Raw genomic sequence first — 20,865 nt, 5'->3', positions numbered from 1 at the left:
TTAAACTCCTTCCTTGACCTTGAAATTAAATCTCTAAGTGGATAAAATTGTTTAATTTATAGACTGTAACTTTGCTAAAATACAGCACTATAAGCCATCCATCTGACCTGCCAGACTGGATTTTTATGTGTGTTTCATTTATGTGAAGCATGCATGTACAAACTCTTCAGCTGTTAGCATTTCATTTGGGTTTTTTTTTTTTTTGTCCTGATGTTGGAAGGAAACTTGCTGCATAGAAACAAAACAAAAAAAAGCCAGAGAGCACAGTCTCCCCAGTTACAAAGTAGATTGGCATGTGGGCAAGAGAATTCCACAGAATCCACATACATCTACGTTAGGGGGTTTTGTGTAGTATTTGGTTATGTGCTGGTATATTACTGTGCCATCACGCCTGTGAAAAATAAGCATCTTGGAGTAAATGAGACACTTCTATCCCAAGTGCACCCCATAACAGAAAGATCACCAGAAAGTTCTAGAACTTAAATATGAGATACATACAAATACTGGGAAAACAGTTTCAACAAAAGTATTGGTTACAAACTAACCTACATAACAATGTGCAGAAGTACAAACTGTTCAGGAAGCAGGTAAGAGTAAGTAACCAGAACCTGTCTATTATGAAATGTGTCAATAGCTATTTTTCTTGAATGAATGGTTGATCATAGAGCTATTTCCTATGATGTGTTTTTCTATAGTAACTTTTAGCATGATATGAGAGATCCTCCTCGTCTGGCTTTTTTTCCACTGTGGTGGGTTGAATGAGCATTCCCGAGTCCAAGCAGCACAGAACTGTTGGTGGTGTTTCAGACACTCTTTGGAAACAGAAACTTGGAGAGTTATCTGTTTTGTTCAGGTATCTATCTTCCACACATTACTCTTGCAGAAATGATTTGGAGATAATTCTGTAACTGATCCTGGTGTGAATGAGGTAGTAGTTATATTGCAAAATTGTTAATCCACTTAATTCCATAGAACAGGACTGACTTTGGCCTTATTCAATTCTATTCTGTACCTCTGTTGTCTACTTCAGGGGAGGCTTCAATAATTTATGCAAGACAGCATATATATGCTCTTCCAGTTGAAAATCAATCTCTTTACAGTATATAGCAATATGTGTGCTCACACAGCTGACATGCAAGAAGAAAGCTGACATAAACTTTAATACCTGTAGTAGAAAGGGTCAGGGCTTGCTTACATCTTCCGAAATCTTTGAGAAGGGGCTGTTCTAAGAATGGACAGTCACTGCGTATTGCTGCTGAGAAAAGCAAATGAACACACTCTTTGGAACAACAAAAATTTATTACTTCACTTGGAGTACAGTCAGGAGAGTAGTACTAATACATCATTCTTAGAAAGATGTCAGGGAACATGTGAAGAAAAACTGCAAAATGTTTGATTTAGGCACATTCAGCAGCACTGTGCCAAAATACTATGATGAGTCACTATGTACCAGGCAGCAAATGACTCAAGGGAAGAGTGCTGCTTACCAACTTTCCAGTCCAAACTGAAATACATTGAAATTCCACTGATTCTGCCTGACTCTCCCAAACTCTGAAACCAGAGCCCAAAGGAACAGTCACAGACCACAGTCAGACTGTTTCTATTTGTACAGCTACCAATACTGGATGTGCTTATGCATGCATATATAAATATATATTTTATACAAAAGCAAATATATTTACATACAAGGCCTCAGTTACAGTATAAGTGCTGCTTATGTGTGTTGGCAGGCCATAGGAACTAGGTAGATTATTTGAAAGGCAGTTTTACTCTGTATACCTAGGCCAATAACAAGGAAAAACCTGTTCAAATTTACCCAAAGCTTTATGCTTTTACTTCTAGTGGAGTTTTATCCTACATTCAACTCTTTAAGTTAAGTTATGTGGTATTGCATCATAAATTGGTCCACTCAGCATATATGTCTGCATTGATGCATGTGTGATTCTACAGCAAGCAACAAGTTGGAACAGAATACAGCATAACTGGGACTACTTCATCTTTCTTATGGGAGTGCACTCCATTTCCTGGATGTACTCATTGCCTCTCATTTGGTAAAGTTGTCCAAATCTGGCTACAGACTTGCAACAGACTATTATTTAATTCACTCTGCCCATTTTTTGAAGATTGGCATTAAGGCAAACAAAATGTTACGTTATTTCTTTACCTTTGTTTGACAGAGCAATAAAGAGCAACTGATAGTTGTAAACCTTTTTGAGCCTGGAAGTTTAAACATAGAAAAAGAACAATTGTGGCAGGGGGCCTTTAATCTCAGCTTCTGTCAGAAACCATTTCACTAATTCTTTGCACTTTTCAGAGGAACCTAATACCTACATGAAACGTCTGCTCAGTATTTTGCACCCAATTGGTGCACAAAGCACAGAATAAGTGCATAAAGAATAAAATAAAAGCACAAGAATAAGTGACCAGGAAACACAGGATCTCCTGTCTTATGCTTGAATATAAGACAAAAGAGCGCTGGGGAAAAAACAGAATTTATTTCCATATTTTTCTTTTTTTGACAAGAGAAGGCAGTGATTCAATGTTCCCTGTCTTGGGATTCTTCTCCAGCCGCAGAGTGGAGCCACGGATAGCTTTGCTTAGCTGGGATGTAGCTAGGTGATTCCTACTTAAGGCAATACTAGACAATCAGGAGACTCATGACCCATTGATATATGGCCACAACCTCTTTGATGAGAATGCCTCAATCAAGAGTGTTATCAGTGACAGCAAGGAGGAATACTTTTATTATGTGCTCTATTGATATCAACGAGGTATGGAATCGCACCAACACAACAGGATTACAACACCATTCCTGATCAAAAACCCCATTAGAGCAATTCCACTTATGCTGACAACTTTCGGTTCAGGCTGTGTGTGCATTGCAAGTACACCACACCCAAATGATGTGTCCTTTAAAAACCTTTCAAGGAAAGCAGCAAGTGCAATTAAGCCAGCTGTTTACATAAAACTGTATCTGCAAAGATGCACATCTGACTGGCAGATGTGAAGTCAAGAACACCTCCAAATCTCCTGTCAGCTGTTTTGGAGAGGGATGGTGACAAGAGCAGTCACTGAGCAGTTTCACAATAGTGCACAGGCGCATGGGTGTTGTCCGAGCTCCACAGCTGCTCGCTGACAGTTCCTGAGCGGCTCACCTCCCACAGTGCCAATTTCAGCACCTCAGAGACTGTTGTCTTGACCTGGGCCTGGAACTTTTTGCTAATCAGAACATAGAGGATTGGATTGAGGCAACTGTTGATGAAACCAAGGCCAGTGGAGAGGGGAATGCCATCCTGCAGTAAGTCATGCAAGTTTTCATCATGGTGAGCAGACAGCTCCACAATGCTGAATATGTGATATGGTGTCCAGCAAACAAAAAAAGCTACAACTACAGCAATGATGGTCCAGAAAAGCCTGCTGGAAGTCAATACAGTTCTCCTCTTCACTTTGACAATCAGCAATGAGTAGCAAATGACCATGGTCACTAGAGGAAAGAGGTAACCAAATGCAAGCCTCACCCAAATGAGAATGTGATGTGTCAGCAAGATAAGTTCTCTGTCATGCACATGGAAGTTGTTGTAGCAAATGGTGACATTGTTGAGAACTGTAGCTGTGTCTCTAAAGTATAAGGCAGGGCCACCAATAACTGCAGCTGACATCCAAATGATTCCACTAAGAATGAGGGTGTTTCTTACAGTCCGATACTTGTAGGAAAAGACTGGGTGGACTAGGCGAATATACCGGTCAAGGCTGATGAATGTCAGGAAGAAAACACTGGCAAACATATTAAGTAGTGCAATGAACGAGTTCATTTTGCAGAGCCACTTCCCAAAAGGCCAGTGGAAGCCCATTGCCACGTATGTAATATAGAGTGGCAGGAAGAGAACAAAAATGAAATCTGCAATGGCCAGATTGAGGAACCAAAGTGTAGAAACAGATTTATCCCACTTAAAGCCCATAAACCAGATGACAATGGCATTACCTGGCACTCCCAGCAGAAATGCCACACTATAAAAGGAAAGGGAAATCATATGGGCAATGCTGAGGGAGGACTGGGGTGATTCATCTTCCTCAGGCAGGTCATAGAAGTAAGAGTAGTTCTCAAAATCTTCAAATGTCATGTTGCACAGTTGCTTTCTGGGGAAGAAAAGAAATGGAAGAGTCAAAGCAGAAATGTTTTACTGCACTGCAAATAGTAACCTGCAATTCCTTTACATTCTTGGTCATTAAAAAAAATCCCAAATCATTGACTTAGTTTCACATATCTATCCCTGTTTAGCTGTCAGTTGCTAGCACAAGGCTTGTGGAGTATTTTGGTCACAGGCATTTCAAGAAATGCTCAAATCAAGAAAACACTTGAACTTTTTAGGAGATTTTCCTTGCATTTATTTCTTAACAGAGAGAACTGAGCACAGTATCACTGATCAATTTCTGAGAGACCAGATGCAAAGTTGTACTGAAGTGTGATTTGTCTATTCTTTTCTAGTTGGGTTTCATATTTTACTGCTCTGTTCCTACTTGAAGCAAGTTTTATGGATCATATCTGCCAGAAATCAGAGAAGCACCAGGCATCTATGTAGGCAAAAAAGCGCAGTTAAAATGCCAGGAAACCATTTTTTATAACATTACCACCCCCCCCCCCTCAAATTATAGTTAACAAAATCACAGACACTGATTTCTCCAGCAACTGAAAGTTCATGGGTTTACTCCTCTCTATCATGTATCTATCTTTGTATCAAGGAATGCTGATTTTCAGACACATTCAATGTATTAGATTTCCTTATCACAGCAAAGGATGTAGAGAAGGAAACATACAGAACATATTTCAGGGACAATACATACAATTGCAGTATTCTTCCACTAGTGAGCTGAGAAACAGGTAATAGATGAAAGAAAAGAAAGCTTCCCAGGAGAGTAAGACATGCTGTAAGAGCTATAGATGAAAATATGTGTGTCTCCTTTTTTCTTTAAGACAGAACAACGGTCTCAGTTTTTTTCTGTTGCAAAAGCTTCTGGAACTTACAAGTACACATGATTTTTCACATAGGAATTTTTTTCTAAAATGCCAAAGGAAGAGCGTGGGAGGGAGGCGGGGGGGCGGAGGGTAAGGAAAATATAAACCAAAAGAAAAACCCAGAAAAAAAGAAATGAATGGGAAAACAGATAGCAAAGAGAGGTTGAAGAGGAAAAAGCACTCCGAAGTTATGTGTCCATTCCACAGTGCAGACAATGCTGCAGCACAACACAGATGGCCACAGCCTGACAAAAGCATCTGCCATGGTCAAAACAAATATTCTGCTAAATTCTGTTATGTAAAGCTATATTGTCTGGCTGGACTCAGCTGCACTAAAACCTGTCCCTGAGAGCAGGATGCGACCAGCCCATTAGCTGTACTACAGATGAGCTCACCAGTACACTTCTGAGCGCTAGCTCGATTCAGAAACTGAAATTCAGCCTGCCCACTTTTGGAACCCAGCCCTGCATTCCTGTAAGTCCATTCATTTTAGCACACTAAGGACAACAGGACAGGGGTCTCCAGAGTACACTGCCTGCAGAACCACATCTGCAAGCTTGTATTCACGGACATACCTTTCCTGCAAAAAAAGTAGTTCACTTATTCTGAAAAGATTACTCACACAAGTGAAGATATGCATGTGCACACACATTAGCAGGATTAGACTTCTCATTTGTAGGCGGATAGGCAAAGAGGAAAAAAGAAACAAAAGCAGTCGTGTGATTTTATATCTCTTGATAAAAAAAAAATCTAATAAGAGTCAATACAGCCTGTTCTGTCAACAGGCTATGATAACATTTGCCCTTTGTAATTTACATCAGGCTGAAGGAATGTTATTTGGTTTGCTGTCCTGATAAATGAAGCCCAATAAATATAATTTTATGTAATTACATGCCCCTTGGGAGTAGATTCTGCACCAAATACCAGTACCACCCATCTGAGTCATTTTTTCAATAGCTTAACAGCTGCTGAGAAATAGTATAAACAGGGAGCAGTACCACTAACATCTGGAACAACATTACATTTGGACAGTTTCAGAGGACAGTCAGGTTAATAATTGGATTTTTAAGGGTCTTTGCCTATATACAGAACTATACCTTCAAATCAAATTTATGCAATTAAACAAAAAAAAAAAAAAAATCCAATTTTTCAGACTCTTTCTGATTAACATCCTGTGTTCCAGTCACTAATTAATTTTGCTTTTACATTTCTCAAGAGCTAGCACAACACAAAAATACTTGGATTCAAACATTTGCTCCCAAATCCTTTTTTTTTTCTAATGGTGCTAAAAAACCATAATGACAATAACAAACATTTCCCAACTGCCCAACAATGTTAATTTTATATTTAGAATTTCAAAGATGAAGTATAGCAGGAGAAAGAAAACATACCTAAATAAATACCAAATATTTACCAAGCCTCCTGTAGTTTAAAACTCCTCCATTGAAGAGGCACACTTTTACAATGCAATTATTTTTCCAAGCTTGTATTTTTCCTTATCTCTAACTCCTAGTCTTCCAATGCAGTAACTCTTTAGCAGTGGGGGCAAAAAAGCAGGAGGAACATTGCTTGCCATTGCTCCTAGTGCACAGATGCTGAAGGGCATCTCTATGACTTGGGCTCAGCAAAGACTGACAATTACATTTGCAAAGCCCAGAAACTTTTACCTCTGACATCCACATAGATGAAGCACTTCTATAACAGGACTCACAGTGTTAAGCCCTGCCCTGAAAAAGATAAGCGGTAGGGGATTGTCAATGGTGCTATGCTGGTTTACATCAGTAAGGACCCAGATTTTTTCTTCTGGGATAAACGTTAACCATCATTCAGCAGGGATGTTTCCTTGTGCTCTTGAGACACATAGTCTCAAATACATGAGTTTGGTTTTGATTTATTAATAGACTTTCAGAGTCAGAACTGTCTTGCAGTTCAAGTCTAGGTCTTGAAAGTGAAGAAATCTAATTCTGTTCCTTATTCTGTCGTTGATTTCCTGTATGATCTTTGACAAATGGTCTAATTTCCAGACTGGAAAGAGTCTCATGAACCTGTCTGCAAACAGAGGCTTAATAGAGAAAACAAGACTTTTTGCCAGCAGTTTCCACTTGGCTTTCAGGCCAACTGCTAGAAAGGGTAAGGGAGGTTTGGTGCAGTTTACTGGCTCGGTCCCTGCTGGTCCACGGTTGCAAAAAACATCCAGAGTGAGGAAAATATTTTTCAATAAACAGGATAGTGTGGTTAGAGGCCTGGCAATAGGACTTGGGGTCAGCCACAGGTTACAGAACAGTGTTGTATTGCATACAGATGAATATAACCAAGTTTAGACTTCATGTTGTCTTTTTTTTTTTTTTTTTTAATAGTAAACAGCCTGTGTAAAGTGTACGCTCAGCAGTTGTTTGACTGGAGTCTGTTCCTGTTTGCTGAGGTCACAAGCGGCTCTGAAAACTGAGCCTCCTTGATTCAGTTGCTTAATTATGAATATAGTCGCTTAATTTTAAGCAAATAGGTTTCAGAACATTTGACCAGGAGGTTTCATTTCCTGTCCCCTTCTGTAAAATAAAAGTTAGTTAGTAAATGACTTCACAGGAATATCACAGGCTGGCACTTGGAGCTAGTACATTTTTAGATCCTGGGACAGAAAACAGAATTACCACGAAACACAGATAGTTAGGAAATATTTCTAAAATACAAAGCCACAGAACTGCTGGGAAGAGACTTCACCATGTGCTACATGAACTGTCTTTCTCTGAACTTCAGCAGGGAATTACAGAATGGGATCTCAATTGACATATTCATAGTTTTTTACTACAAGTACCTAGAGTTTGTTTTCTCTGCCACCATTACAGTATTTCATAAAGTTGAACCATAATGACAACTTGGACAAATGATTTGATCTGCTTAAAACAGAACAGCTTTTGTCACACTAAGAATGGCCTTACGGTTATGACATGGGACCAGTACTTTGGACTCTGTTCATGGCTATGCCACATGCATCCTGTTTGACCAGGGGAAGTCGTTTGACCTCTCCACGCCTCAGCCCTGAGGTCAGTGGAATGGCTTTGGAATTAAAATTATTGGGTTTTCAGTCTAAAATAGGAGAAAACAAACAAAACAGTTGCAATTCCCACTCACTTCACTTGATGCCAAGTCTTCCTGAGGGTTCAGAGTTCTCTGGGCACCACGCAAGTTAGGGTCCAACTTAATTACACTGCTAGTTTATGCCACATGTTTGGGCTAGAGCCCACACAACCTCTGTCTCACATTTGGTCCTCATTACTTTCAAAATTTACAGAGAGGTCCAAGGGAAGAGCTTATTCATTGTCTGTGTTAGTTGAATGTTAACACAAATATTTGAGCGGTAGTCCCAAGATCTGTTTGTTCAGTGTGATAAACAGTGCTCAGAGCCTCTGGCCAGCTAAATTGATTTCAGAGGTCACAACAGTGGGTCCTGACTTAATAGGAAAATTATGGTTTGCAGAGTTGGCTGTCTCAACAGTTAACTTCATAGGGGAATATATTACACAAACCCTCCTTTTAATGTCTGTATGAGTAATTTGGAGCGTATCACATTCCAGGCGTATGATCTATGGCTAAAGGAAAGTGTATTTGATTGATTCACTTCAACTTTTGTCATTTGCAAGAGTCAAATGTTGGAAAACAACTAGTTCCTCAAAAGGTCACCTGAAGTCTACTTGTCATAGTGTGTCTCAGCAAATTTGTTTGGATATTGAATTCATTTGAGAGCCCTCAAAAAGATTTCTTGGAACTTTTGAGGTGCTAAATTTTGAATTTATCTAGCTTCAAAAACAAACATGAAATTCACCAAGTAGTTTATCTGTAAAATTCAAAACACAGAAGGCTGAGCAAGTTTGTCAGAGGTACATACATATTTCTGGCAAGTATTTTACAAAGACATAAGAAAAGATCCTAAAAATCACAAGGAATACTGATGAGGTTACAAACTGTCATAGACTCATATTTCTACCTCAAAAGAACAAAGCCAAGATGACCACTTGCCTCCATGTAGATTTCCTATAGCAGGAAGTGCCCGATACACCCATACTACAAAATTAAATCGTAGCTATGCTATAATTTAAACTTAAAGCTGGGCCTGCAGACAAAGCTACTAGGAAATGAGCACTTTAAGCTAGTATACACAAAAGCAGAATCAACGCTTGTGCGTGTGTTTTCTCTTTCAGACACATACACAAACACCTATCTCTTGGCTATTGTTTTAATGGTCATTAGACATATGGTAACAAAATTATTTTGTAAGCCATCCTGAATTCAACAATGGGTCATAACGACCCATAGAATGGGTCATAATAGCTGTGATATGTGAGTGGAAACCTTTTCAAGCCATGATATAGATGTATTTGTTCTAGCAGACAAGACAAGAATGCAAATAACCGTAATTCTCCATCACACCTCTCAGTGAAGCAGTGTTAGAAATGTATATACACAATGTACTAGCTAGACATCTCATAAAATTTATGCCAAAAACAACTTTCTTTGAGCAAGGCCAAACATGACCCTGTTAGTCATAACACACCACTTCATCTGTGGTATTGAAGTCATTTGACCAGATAATAGCCTCATGACTTTTCACACAAAGTAAGTGCTACAGCAGGATTAACAAACGCTTATAAAGCAGACTCAGTTAATATTGGTAAAGCAATGATTTCAGACCAGCACTTTTGCTGCCACAGAAACGTTAAACAACAAATGGAAACCCCTACTTTATATCTAAATAATGCTGCTGTAATAGGAAAGGTACCTACAGTAGGCCTGGCCTGAATATAACAAATCATCCAGACAACTGCTGCAATTGAGCAGCGTACCATTTCCACAATCAGGTAACTCATAAATGTCTGCAACCAGCCACTGCATATCATCAAAAATGATTTATTTTCGTGCTGATTGCAAGCACCAAGACTTCCATCTCCAGAGAAGACAAAGAAACTCAGATGTTATGCACTGGGCGGGAGGGGGGGCACTTGGTAACTTTGTAGTTAGCACTTGCTCCTGCTCTTATTCCATTCCGTTGATATACATAAAAGTAGAAATATATTTTTTTAATATTCCTTTTGAACGTAAAGAGTGCTGTAACCATTGCAAGTCTGTCATGTGACAACAAATACTACAGACAGGTGATATCTGTGAAACACTTCAAGTGGCCCCATTCTGGGGGGAAAAAAAAAAAAAAATCTAAGCATTTTTACAAGTAGGTAAAAATAGAAGTTTAGGTAGACAGTGCCACCTGAGATTTAAAATATGGTCTTATATTCTATGTGTCAGCACTGCTGAAGTATTTACATAGCCAGTTATAACAGCTCAGTATTCATAACCCTTAGTGAAAGTGGGCTCAAGTGAGAAGTATCATCAGTCTGGTTTACAGACGAGAAGGCTGAGAACGATCTACAGGAAGTCTCTGATAGAACCAGGTGCTAAACCTAGAGTCCCTGCCTAGTAGTTCAACCACAGTCTTATCCTCCTTTCTTAAACATAACACTGTCCCCTCAGTCATGACAGAGTGGAGAAACCACAGCTTCACCTCTAGGAGACCTTCGCCTTCCTGAAGAGAGGCTCTCCCCTGTGCTGTCATGCCCACTGTGTTGGAGGGACCCAGCACCTACCTGGGCAGCCCTTGCAGATTCTGGCCTGTTTGCTCTACGCTGAAAAGAAACGAAACATGGATCTCCACCATTTGCTTGTCATATATAATCTGTCTCTGCAGGCCCAGGACATACCTCAGGGCCTTTAAGCACACCTCTCAGATGACAAAGCCAAGCAGGTACACCATGTATCATATTGGCTGTGTCCTCAGCATGTAAGATACGCACACTAATGAAGTATTGTTCCAGGGAAGTTTCACATGTTTTCTATTCCTCCACAAATGCCAGCAGTATTTTCTTTGGCTATAAGCCACCATAATAACTACACACCTAAAGTAATGGAGATACCCGATTTAAAATTTTTAAGTGCCTCAGCTTCTCAGTGACTGGATTGATAAGATAATGAATGCTTGTATTTCTAATCAAGCATAGCTTTTTACATTTTTCATGTATTTGTGATGACAGAAGAGTTTGACTAGCATTCATATGACCATTACGTGATCATGCAGCTCTGAGCATGTTTTTTAAATGGTTGTATTCCTTCAGCAAACACATGCTTTAACCACAGCTCACTCCTAACAGCAAAGTGAGAGCAGAGAATAAAGAGTGAATGCAGAGATTTCCTTCAGACTATCAAGTGTTGCCTCAGCAAACTGATTAAGGCCAATTAAACATACGTTAGATAACAGCCATTCTAAAGTTACTGCAGGGTAACAACAGGTCATTACAGAAAAAAATAAAATAACTGTCTCCAACAAGATACAAAATCTCTATCAAATAACAGATTAAAAAATAGCTTACAATCTGTTATACTTAGAGTCCTTTTAACAAGAAGAGTTAAGAGCTAACCCCAGAGAAAATCAGCAACACAACTTATTCCTCAAACATGCCTTCTTATATCCTATTCTATTTCACATATTAATTTCCCAGTCACTTCTAACAGTATGCTTAGTTATGTACTGCCCTCTAAATTTTCTCTGTTCTAGGTTTATTCTGCTGCTCATTAAATCTACATCAGCAGTTTCTTCTAGCACAATTGTAATATTGTTATGGTTATATTACTTTTGACACATACTCTTACATGAGTATATCAGAACATCCAATTCCAAAATATGGCTATTATATAACCAAAACATTCCAGCTGATAACATACTTTATTTTGTACTCACAGTTAATATACTAGGATCACTGTGTACAGTAGATTAAGCATGTCTACTTCTGTATCAGTGTTACTCTAACATTCCTACTCATACAAAGCTCTTTTATTTACTTTAAAATCAAGTCTAAAATAAGCACTGCCTGTATTCCTGCAAAACTGAAAAAATCATATTGTTACTACAATTTCAGGAGGGCTGGATATCTATCTGTCTCCCTACTATGGCATTGGGAACACTCCCTAGCACTGATAAGAATAGATTGCATTTATGATTAAGGTGTTAAATTAGGAGCTTGGAAATACTGGTTTTACAGGCTTCCCATATCACCTTTGCAAATCACTTCTCACTTGACTCCACCAGATATGGTACAACACCCTCAGTTAAGAATTCAGGGCCTCAACAACACGTTACTTGGTTTTCTTAAATGGACAATGGTTCTTAACATTTCCAAAACATCTCATTAAAATGATGTGGGGCTGAGTTCATTAAAAGAGGATCACTAGATAGAAGAAATAGGAGAGTAGAAAGTGATATTACATTGATGGTACAGAAGTTACTACTCACCACTTTCTCTCTCTCATCTAGGCAGCTTCAGAAGAGAATAAAACTCCTGTGCCAGGCTCACTCTTGCTGAAAGAAGCAAGTATTTTATGTTGGGAAAGTACCCAAAGGCCCTAGTCTTTGAGATCAAAGCCCCACTCTATCTAGGCACTATAAGCACATAATGAGAGACAATTCCTGCCTTGTTTATAATTAAACAGAATAAACAGACACAAGAAGAGTAGGGAAAGGAACAGAAGTACCTTGCCCAAAGCCAAATAGTAGGTTCAAAGGTAGAGTTGGAGGCAGAATTCAGATCTTGCCAAAAGACTGAAGAGACAAATATCTTTTGTGAATAGAGGGAAAAGGTGCTGGTTCTTCATACTTGTGCCTTGTGATTCTTGAAATACTTCCTTTGAGAAGTATCAAAAAGGGACAAGAGAGCCTGGGCTGGGGAAGAGAAGTAGAAGGCAGCAAACTGCTAGCTAATGTCCCTGGCAAGGACTGGAGACTTCTAGAGTGCCGGCCTTTGCAGGTAAGCCTTGCAAACAAACCTGGCTTGTAGCAATGGGTTTTGTTAGTTTCCCTTTGTGCCAACTAATGAAAAAAGTATTGTATCTGCAGCAGGTCTGTTCAGTTCATCTAAAGAGTTGTAATGCGGTAAAATGGTGGGCCAGGTGTAAGAGCTGCAACAAGCCAGCAAAAATTCTCTCTGGAAAAGAGCAGCCGTGGGCTGATACAGGGGGCTTTTTGCTCCTGTCTCCAGGCCCTCAACCTCTGGAACATATTGAAGATACAAAGAGCACAGAATTAGCTGAGCTCCCCTGTAAGTACTATATGCTTCTTTTGAGGACACTTTTTTTTTTTTTTTGTCTCAGGAGCCTCAAGCACACTGTAAAAGTAGTAGCAAGTGTGGGATAGTTGATCTGTTCATGATGACACCTTCCCTTCTAAAACCAAATGTCTCTTGGACACTGCCCACCCCAGGCACTGCAATCCCTTCTTCTGGTAACAGGCCCTGAGAAACTGTTCCTCCCACTCAGCTTGCTTTTGCAAAGCCAGCAAGAACAGAGCCCTGCACTGTTGTGCAAACTGCTAGCTTCAGACTGAATGAACACAAATCAAACCATTATCAGAAATAATGAGTGAAAATTAGCCAGACAACCAGCCACCCCAGTAAGAGACAGCTGTACTGTTGGCACATTCCAAAAGACAAAACGAATAAATAAGCAAATAACAAGACCATTCAATAGACTACAGTCCTCTGCAAAAATAGCTGCTTAGTACTTAGAATAGTACAGTTATTAACAAAAAATTAATATAAAAGAACAGATCACAAACTTCAAGTGGCTTTTAAGAAACATAAGGAGAAGAAAATTCTTTAAGGCAAATGGCTTTATTAGGAAACAAATATCAATTTTCCTCTATCAATCTATCAGAAAGAAACACAAATCTAACAGCATTTCAGAAGTTGCTCATTGGGTTGTCAGCAGAGAAAGAAATTCTTAGAATGAAAAGGAAGAATTTATAATGTATAGTACATACAAATTGCATTATTATCATGAACAGGTTTCCTCTTCCCCCACTGGTTCAGTAAAAATCTGTAGTCAAATCCTGCCTAGGAATCCTTACACAGAGTTTCCCTGACTTATGATCCCTTTCCACAAAGGCAATTAGAGAATCTAACTATAAATTCATTCTCCAGAGTTAAATAACTTCCACTATGCTACACTCAAAGAGATTCTAAGTGCAATAGAAGTGGACTTTAATATCACTCATAGCATATATAAAATCCCTAAGATTAAAGTAAACTTGTTAGGACCTCTATCCTGTCTGCCTGGCGTAAGTGGTTGATAATGTTTTACATTTGGGCAGAAGCTGCAATGACATTAAACAAAAGTAAATTGGGTTATCAAAATATTTGCATTTCCTAGTTCAGCTGAGGCAAAACAAGAATACGATGCTAGTGAAAGTAAGCAGTCATAAGCAAGTTAATCCTGAATCAGTGTCTACAAACCTGGTCTGACAAATTCCTTTACTGTGACGTACCCTCACTCACTCTCTTCTCCTTAGCTATGAATTAATACACATTTAAAATTATCCAGTAATATAATTTTATTCACCTAGAAAGTAAATGTGTATTAATTCATAGATGATCTATACAACTTCTGTAAATATACAAACCCAGGTCTGGGATATTGTTTGGCTTTGCAAGATCACATTTAGAAAGGCTACAGGTGACAATGACATGGTTATCACTAAGTCTGAATAGGAGGTGGAATCTAGCCCTGCCTCATTGTGCAGTAGTATATAAGGCTTCAGATCTTCTTGTCACTTCCTAAGAAACACGCTCCCATGCACTTAATGAAAGCTAGATCCACATCCTACCTTATTCCATGGTGGTTAGGGAAAACACACACACCTGCCAGCTTGGATCAGAGAAGCCTTTTTTAATTCTGCAAGGCTGTAATTCTTCAGAATTATTTTATTAATCTGCTACTTAAATTGAAATGATTTTCCAGTTTCAGTTCTAGAATCTGTTCAGATCAGAACTGATGTACTTATTTCTAATAATACTGGGAATTGCTATAGCTATAGGAGACCTACTATCCCTAAGCAAATAAAAAAATTAAAACCAACACACAAGGGGAGGTGGCAGGGGAAGGGGAGAGATTTAAGTCAAGGTCACTTACCATTCTCTGACAGGATATAAGAGCTCTTGAAGTGTGTATAAACACATTCAAAAGTCATTAGAAATTAAATTCACACATAATTTCAGATCTTTTCTTGCTGCAGGGGTGGTTCAAAATAATCTTTGAAATAAATGAGTATCACAGTTTTTCTTCCAAAAAGCTTTTAGCCAGTATATGCTACACTATCTTACAGGATTTGCCTGCAAGTGGTGTTGTAGCTGTAGAAACACATTATTTAGAAGGGAGGGAAAGATTTAAAATGTAACAGAGAGATTGACCTACCTTGTTTAGCTCTTTGGAATGAAACGCACTGTAAATCAGGGATGTGAGCTCTGCAGCAGAAGGAAGAATGATCTGCAGAGTTCAGAGTGACTTCAGTGTGATTCCAGCTGCTTCACTTGGCTACTGCCTGCCTTCTAATAAAGCTGCAGAATGATATAGCACTGTGTTTGTTTTCAGCTGAGGAAGTTGTTTCCAACTTCCCTTGGTTTTCTAGAACCAGTTTTGAAATATTGCCTTTCTGTATAATCCCAGTATTTCACCAAAAATAAATGTTAGACATGTGAATGAATCATTTTGGTCAGTGTCCAAGCAAGCAACAGATGTGGTAGCTGATGAATGGAAAGAGACCTTACAGTTGTAGGCTGCTTTTTGTTACACAGAGAAGAGGTTGAACAGTGTTTCTTTGTAAGCACTCTCATGTATAGAGAGTCATGTTGAATGAGCAGAAAAATGCTTAAAAAGTCACACTGAAAGCATAATTTTGTAACCGTATGGTGAGATACATTCATTTTGTATTTATGATTAGTAGATTAATCTCCTTTTGTGTAAGAGAGAAGTGAGCTCCACAAAACATCACTAATTAGTGCCTCTGTCTGTCAGTCAGTGCAACACTGGTCTGAAATTTGAACTGGGTTTTAGGAGACTTGGCTGGATTCCCAGTTCTGTAAAGGGACTGCTGAGTTTTTGTGGCCAGGCCTCATCTTCATGTTCCTTAGTTTCTCAGTAAAATGGGAATATTATTCCACTAGTATCTACACACCATAGCTTCACCCGACTCTGATGGTACCACACTCATTATACCATTTTAAAATCAGCTGAGCATGTCCGTCTACCCTTACCAAAAATCAAATCTTCTAGTGGAAGCAATAATCTAACAGTGGCACTCCTCTGTCATTAATACAAAACATGTAAAATGTTCAACACTGATTGAATACAGTCTATTCCAAGTTTCCCAGATATCAACTCTATCAATTCCAGTGACAATTAGGAAGAAATAAACAAACAAACAAAACCATGGAAGACAGAAGTGTTTAGTGAGAAGCAGCAAACCTGAAATTTCAGTATCTGGTTAGCAAGGCTACCAGTTTTAAGCACCTTTTTTATGGTCCACAGATCACAGATTCTCTTAACAGGAACCAAAAACTCCTTCCAGCAAAACTACCCTGCTTTATCTTTCCTCCATGATAGCTCTTCCTGTTCTGCCAATAAAACTTAAAATGCTGGTAGCCTGTACATGACAGGGAAAAACTATGACTGAAAGGAGTACGGAGATTATGCTACAGTGGGACACAGCCCTAGACCACGACAAAAGGACAGGGGGGCATGAGTCCTGTGAATATATGACATAGGAGAAGAACAGGGGGATTGTCTGAGGAGAAATTATGGAAAGACTCAAGGACCTCATAATTTGGCACCTCACTTGTTTATTTCTTGCATTTTAAAGATTTTCTGTTTTCTCTAGGTAACTGATTGGTGAACCTTCACTGATAAAAGCTCTTTTAATAGCAGTTATCTTTTGTAAATATTGGGATAGGGTAAATATAGGCACCATTTAACAGCCAATCTGCTGAGGTTTTTTTGCTTGTAATGGCACAGAGTCTGTATGTCTCTAGGTACTTCGCCAAATACAGCTATTGTAAGGCAGTTAATTCAAGGCCTTGCTCAGTACTGTTTCGGTAGGACAAAAGACAAAATTACTGGGTAGATAACCCTCACACATGATCTACAGTAAAAGAAAAAAAACTCAGCAAGCAAATCAGAATCACACATTTCAGAATCACACATTTGCCGGATGCTCTTCACCTTCTTGGTGAAGGGAGCATTCTGGAGAGTGCAATGGATTCTAGCCATTTTGCAGTAGTGAGGAATTGTCCTTAAGGGGCTGTTTCCTTCACCATAAATTGAAGCAGGCTTGGGACTACTCTAACATGTACTGGGGATGATAGTTCAACTCCTCCATCCTTCAGAACCAAAGGAGGATTAAACTTCACACAGCAATTTTCCTCACCCTTCCTACCACTGTACCAAATACGAAATCACAACTGCTAAGGACCCAGAAGGCATTTTCTGGAGACAAGTTTTCATAGCAATGAGATTTTTTTTCAAGAACAGCAGATTACTGCATTTAAAAGAATTTTCTACCAATCTGTCCTACCTACATTTGCTCCTTTTCAATTGAAAGGGACTTTTGCTCTGATGAGCAGCTACCCAATTTGCACAGTATAACCAGCATATGTAATGTATCTGGGAGAAAAAAAAAGAGAACAGAATTTTACAGAAAAAATTGCATTTAATCTGAAAGGATTTTGTTCTGCTTGTTTTCTGTTTAGAGCTAAATACAGCATTTTATTCTTCTACAGTTTTGATTAACCACAGTGGGAGTCATAAGTCCCTGAAGAATGTAAGCTTGGGCCCTAAACCTTTCCTTGTTTTAGTTCCTTCTATGCTCAGACACAGTAAAACTGTAATGGTTGACTACCAAATTACAGGGCTTTTTAATATACACTGTCATGCAACCCATTAACCATTGACATAATTTTACAAGTGTGATCTTTTCAGATAATTTTGCGGAAGTTATATGCTTGGAAGAAAATTAATGAAAACAAAAATGTACCTTGTTTGCTTCCATGTCTTCTTTTTCTACTTGGAAGTTGTATTTTATTTTGCCATGTCATTTGTGCTTTTCCAACAGGGTAAGTTAATGAAGTTTTGCAGTTTTTACTCTACATTAAGTATGGCAATATGCCAGAGCTATACTGAAGACAGACATACATTCATGAACATACACTGCATGTGGGACTTGCAGAGCAGAGAAATACTATTTTATACCGGAAAAAGAACAAAGGAGAGCATTTTCATACAAATAATAGATATTGGGTTGTCCAGCAGTGAATAAACTAGGTCTACTGAAAAGCAAATGAGTTTTAAAAGCACTTCTAATGCTTTGTGGTATTTTTAACCCTATAAAACAAAACAAAGGCAGAGGATGTATGGAAAAAAGATATAGGGGAAAAACCCTCAGAAATACTTTACCAGTATTAACCAAAGCACAAATTACAAAGCAATAAACAAAAACAAAGTAGGTTTAATTTACCTGGATTACCAACAATTGCCTGACAGTTCTGATAATTATTTCCTAGTTCTGATAATTATTTCCCGCTGCTGGGACCACCGGATCTTATCAAGCTGCCTATTAGTGTGTGCAGATAATCTCAGCACTAACACTCCAGACTAAATTCAATGTGCATTAATTCAATTAAGTTGTACCAACCATGAATTTGCAAATTAGGTCAAACAAAAGGTATTTAGTTTTTCTCAGGGTTAATTTAAGCGGAACAACACAAGAAAGAAATTACTTACCTTTTGAGGATTCAGCTGTTTACAGTCTGTTCTTTTTTAAAAAAAAAAAAGAAAAAATCTTCACTGCTCCTTTGTCCTCATTGTTTGAATTAACACCTCATCGATTAAAATCCACTCTGGAAAGACAGAGTTTAACTACCTGACAATCAGGAAAAGGGTAATTCCCTCCCTTCCTGTGAAACGAATGACTATTCACGCCTATCCTTTTGGTAAAGCTGTAATGTTTACTTGTGGCTTAAGTGCCCACTATATACCATAGTCAGCAACTACGACAAAACTCTTCAGCAACACATTTAAACCAAACCACCTGATGATGGGAGGCTTGGCTCATTTAGGCAGGCCCACATCCTCTTTCTATGCTGATATTAGAAATCTGAAGATTTTCATGTATAATGTGTTCAAGAAATTCAGTAATTCTGCAGAAGTCTAAATCCTTCATCTATCTATTACTTTAGTCAGGTCAAAACACACAAACATAAAAATGAATTGCTATATGTGTATATGTATATATATATGAGTGTATACACATAGGAGTTCAAGCAGGATCTTTAAAAGCAGCACATCATGTAACTCCTACAAACAAAGTCAGCAGGGTGTTACATTCTATGAAATCACGAATATTGGAGAATAATTTACAAGGAAGGGAAAGAAAAAGATATATTTTTTATTATGAAGAATGATACCTGGAAAAAATACTATTAGAAATAGTCTTTTTTTTCCCCATAGATTTTGCTTTTATACTTGCATTTTTTCTCATTTTTCACAAATAAGTAGGAATGATTTTCTACATAACTTTCAGACCACAGCTATTCACATTTTGTATTCATATGACAATAAAAAAAGATATTATAGCTGCTGCTCAGATAACACTTGAAAACCACGGAATTTTCAGAGCGTCTCTTAACAACAAACCTTCTGATATGTCACTGAGTGCTAAAGATTATAGTCATTGAACAGCCAACTTGACAACAGTATTTTTCCATTTTAGCCAAAGTGCTGTCTCCTCCCGTACAAAGGAATGCCAGCGTTTGGAAAAAAAAAATTCAGAGAGAACTACAGAGATTACAGAAACAAAAATGTGGCTATGCAAACTATAGTTGTTTCACTACATATTTCACAATCTTTAGTACTGCTATAGGGATTAATCAATTTGTACTTTTTCACCTCACAAATTACCAGGAACTACAGAATCACTTCAAGAGGTCTTAGGAGGGAAGCCCTCAAAAGGGAAGCCAGAATTTACTCTTACGCATCTAATTTACAACATACAGATTGGGTCAGAAGTCTCAAAAATTGCCCAAAGCCTAACCAGCCTAGGTTCACAGAAACCTGAAGCACAGAGATGAACCTGAGCCACACGTCTTCAGGACTTCAGCTGCCTACACCTATTCTTTCAAAGAACTGAGATCTTATTCTTCATTTAAAGTATAAACTCTGGAGATTCAGTCATCCATCTTTTATGTAATAGGTCTTTTGATTAAAACCCCAAATCCACAGTTCAAGTAGGATTATATTATGGTGTTACATACAATGACCCAAGAGGTATTTAAGTTTCATGTTCTGCATTCATTTATTAACAATTCACAGCTAAGTTGTTGAAGCTTGTCATGATCAACAACAACAGACAAAACAAGCAGATCTGCAGGGAGGAGACAATTACAAGTTCCAGTCCCTCACTATTCTGCAGCTAGGCTATTGCTCTCGACTACTGTGCTCACTGTGATAGAGCTGGTCTTAAACACTACAAACAGGGAGATTGAAAAGGCCTTCTAATCCCCTGCAAAAGGAGAAGGGGTTGTGGAGAAGGAAACATCCACTTCTCCATTTCAAGATGGAAACTAGGCAAAGGGGAATTATTATGTAGCTTGAGTGCAAACCAGAAACTGAACACTGATTACTTCAGTATTAGAAACATAGAACATCCAACAACGTGGAAGAGACTTCCGGTTTTACTGATGGACCAGAAAAGAGAGAGATTAAACTCTGATCCAAAGAACTACTGCAGTTCCAGTAATAGTATGTGAAATGCTGAAGAAACACAAATCAAATAAAAGGCTTTTTGTTCAAAAGTTCTCTTTCTCTCTTTCCAAAATTTTCCATGAAAAAGTCTCTATATTTTCAAACTATGAGAGAAAGAGGTTTCTTTCAAAAGCTGATGTTTTTGCTTATCAGCATTGCTGGTCTAAAATTAAGTTTTGTCCTTGGAA

The 20,865-nt window shown here is 38.4% G+C and overlaps 1 protein-coding gene across 7 annotated transcripts in view; it reads right to left on the bottom strand.

Annotated features, from left to right (window-relative positions):
* Nucleotides 1–1,280: 1,280 nt before the first annotated feature.
* The window catches only part of CMKLR2 (chemerin chemokine-like receptor 2), a 25,686-nt gene continuing 6,101 nt past the window's right edge, over nt 1,281–20,865 (bottom strand). Inside the window, exons 2-5 of one of the 7 annotated variants that reach the window (XM_030017313.1) lie at nt 18,659–18,689; nt 17,913–18,054; nt 15,299–15,441; nt 1,281–4,137 (exon numbers count right to left, since the gene is read on the bottom strand). In XM_030017313.1, coding sequence (XP_029873173.1) covers nt 3,069–4,121 — 1,053 coding nt within the window. In that variant the 5' untranslated portion in view covers nt 4,122–4,137; nt 15,299–15,441; nt 17,913–18,054; nt 18,659–18,689 and the 3' untranslated portion in view covers nt 1,281–3,068. Of the gene's footprint in view, nt 4,138–12,347; nt 12,709–15,298; nt 15,442–17,912; nt 18,055–18,658; nt 20,056–20,865 lie in introns of those variants that run through there. The other 6 variants (XM_030017311.2, XM_030017312.2, XM_030017315.2 and 3 more) reach the window with 6 other exon arrangements.

The sequence above is a fragment of the Aquila chrysaetos genome, chromosome 6 (assembly GCF_900496995.4).
Source record: "Aquila chrysaetos chrysaetos chromosome 6, bAquChr1.4, whole genome shotgun sequence".
Lineage (NCBI taxonomy): Eukaryota > Metazoa > Chordata > Aves > Accipitriformes > Accipitridae > Aquila > Aquila chrysaetos.
Note: the sequence above shows the minus strand (reverse complement) of the source record. Positions and strands in the feature narration are given on the sequence as shown.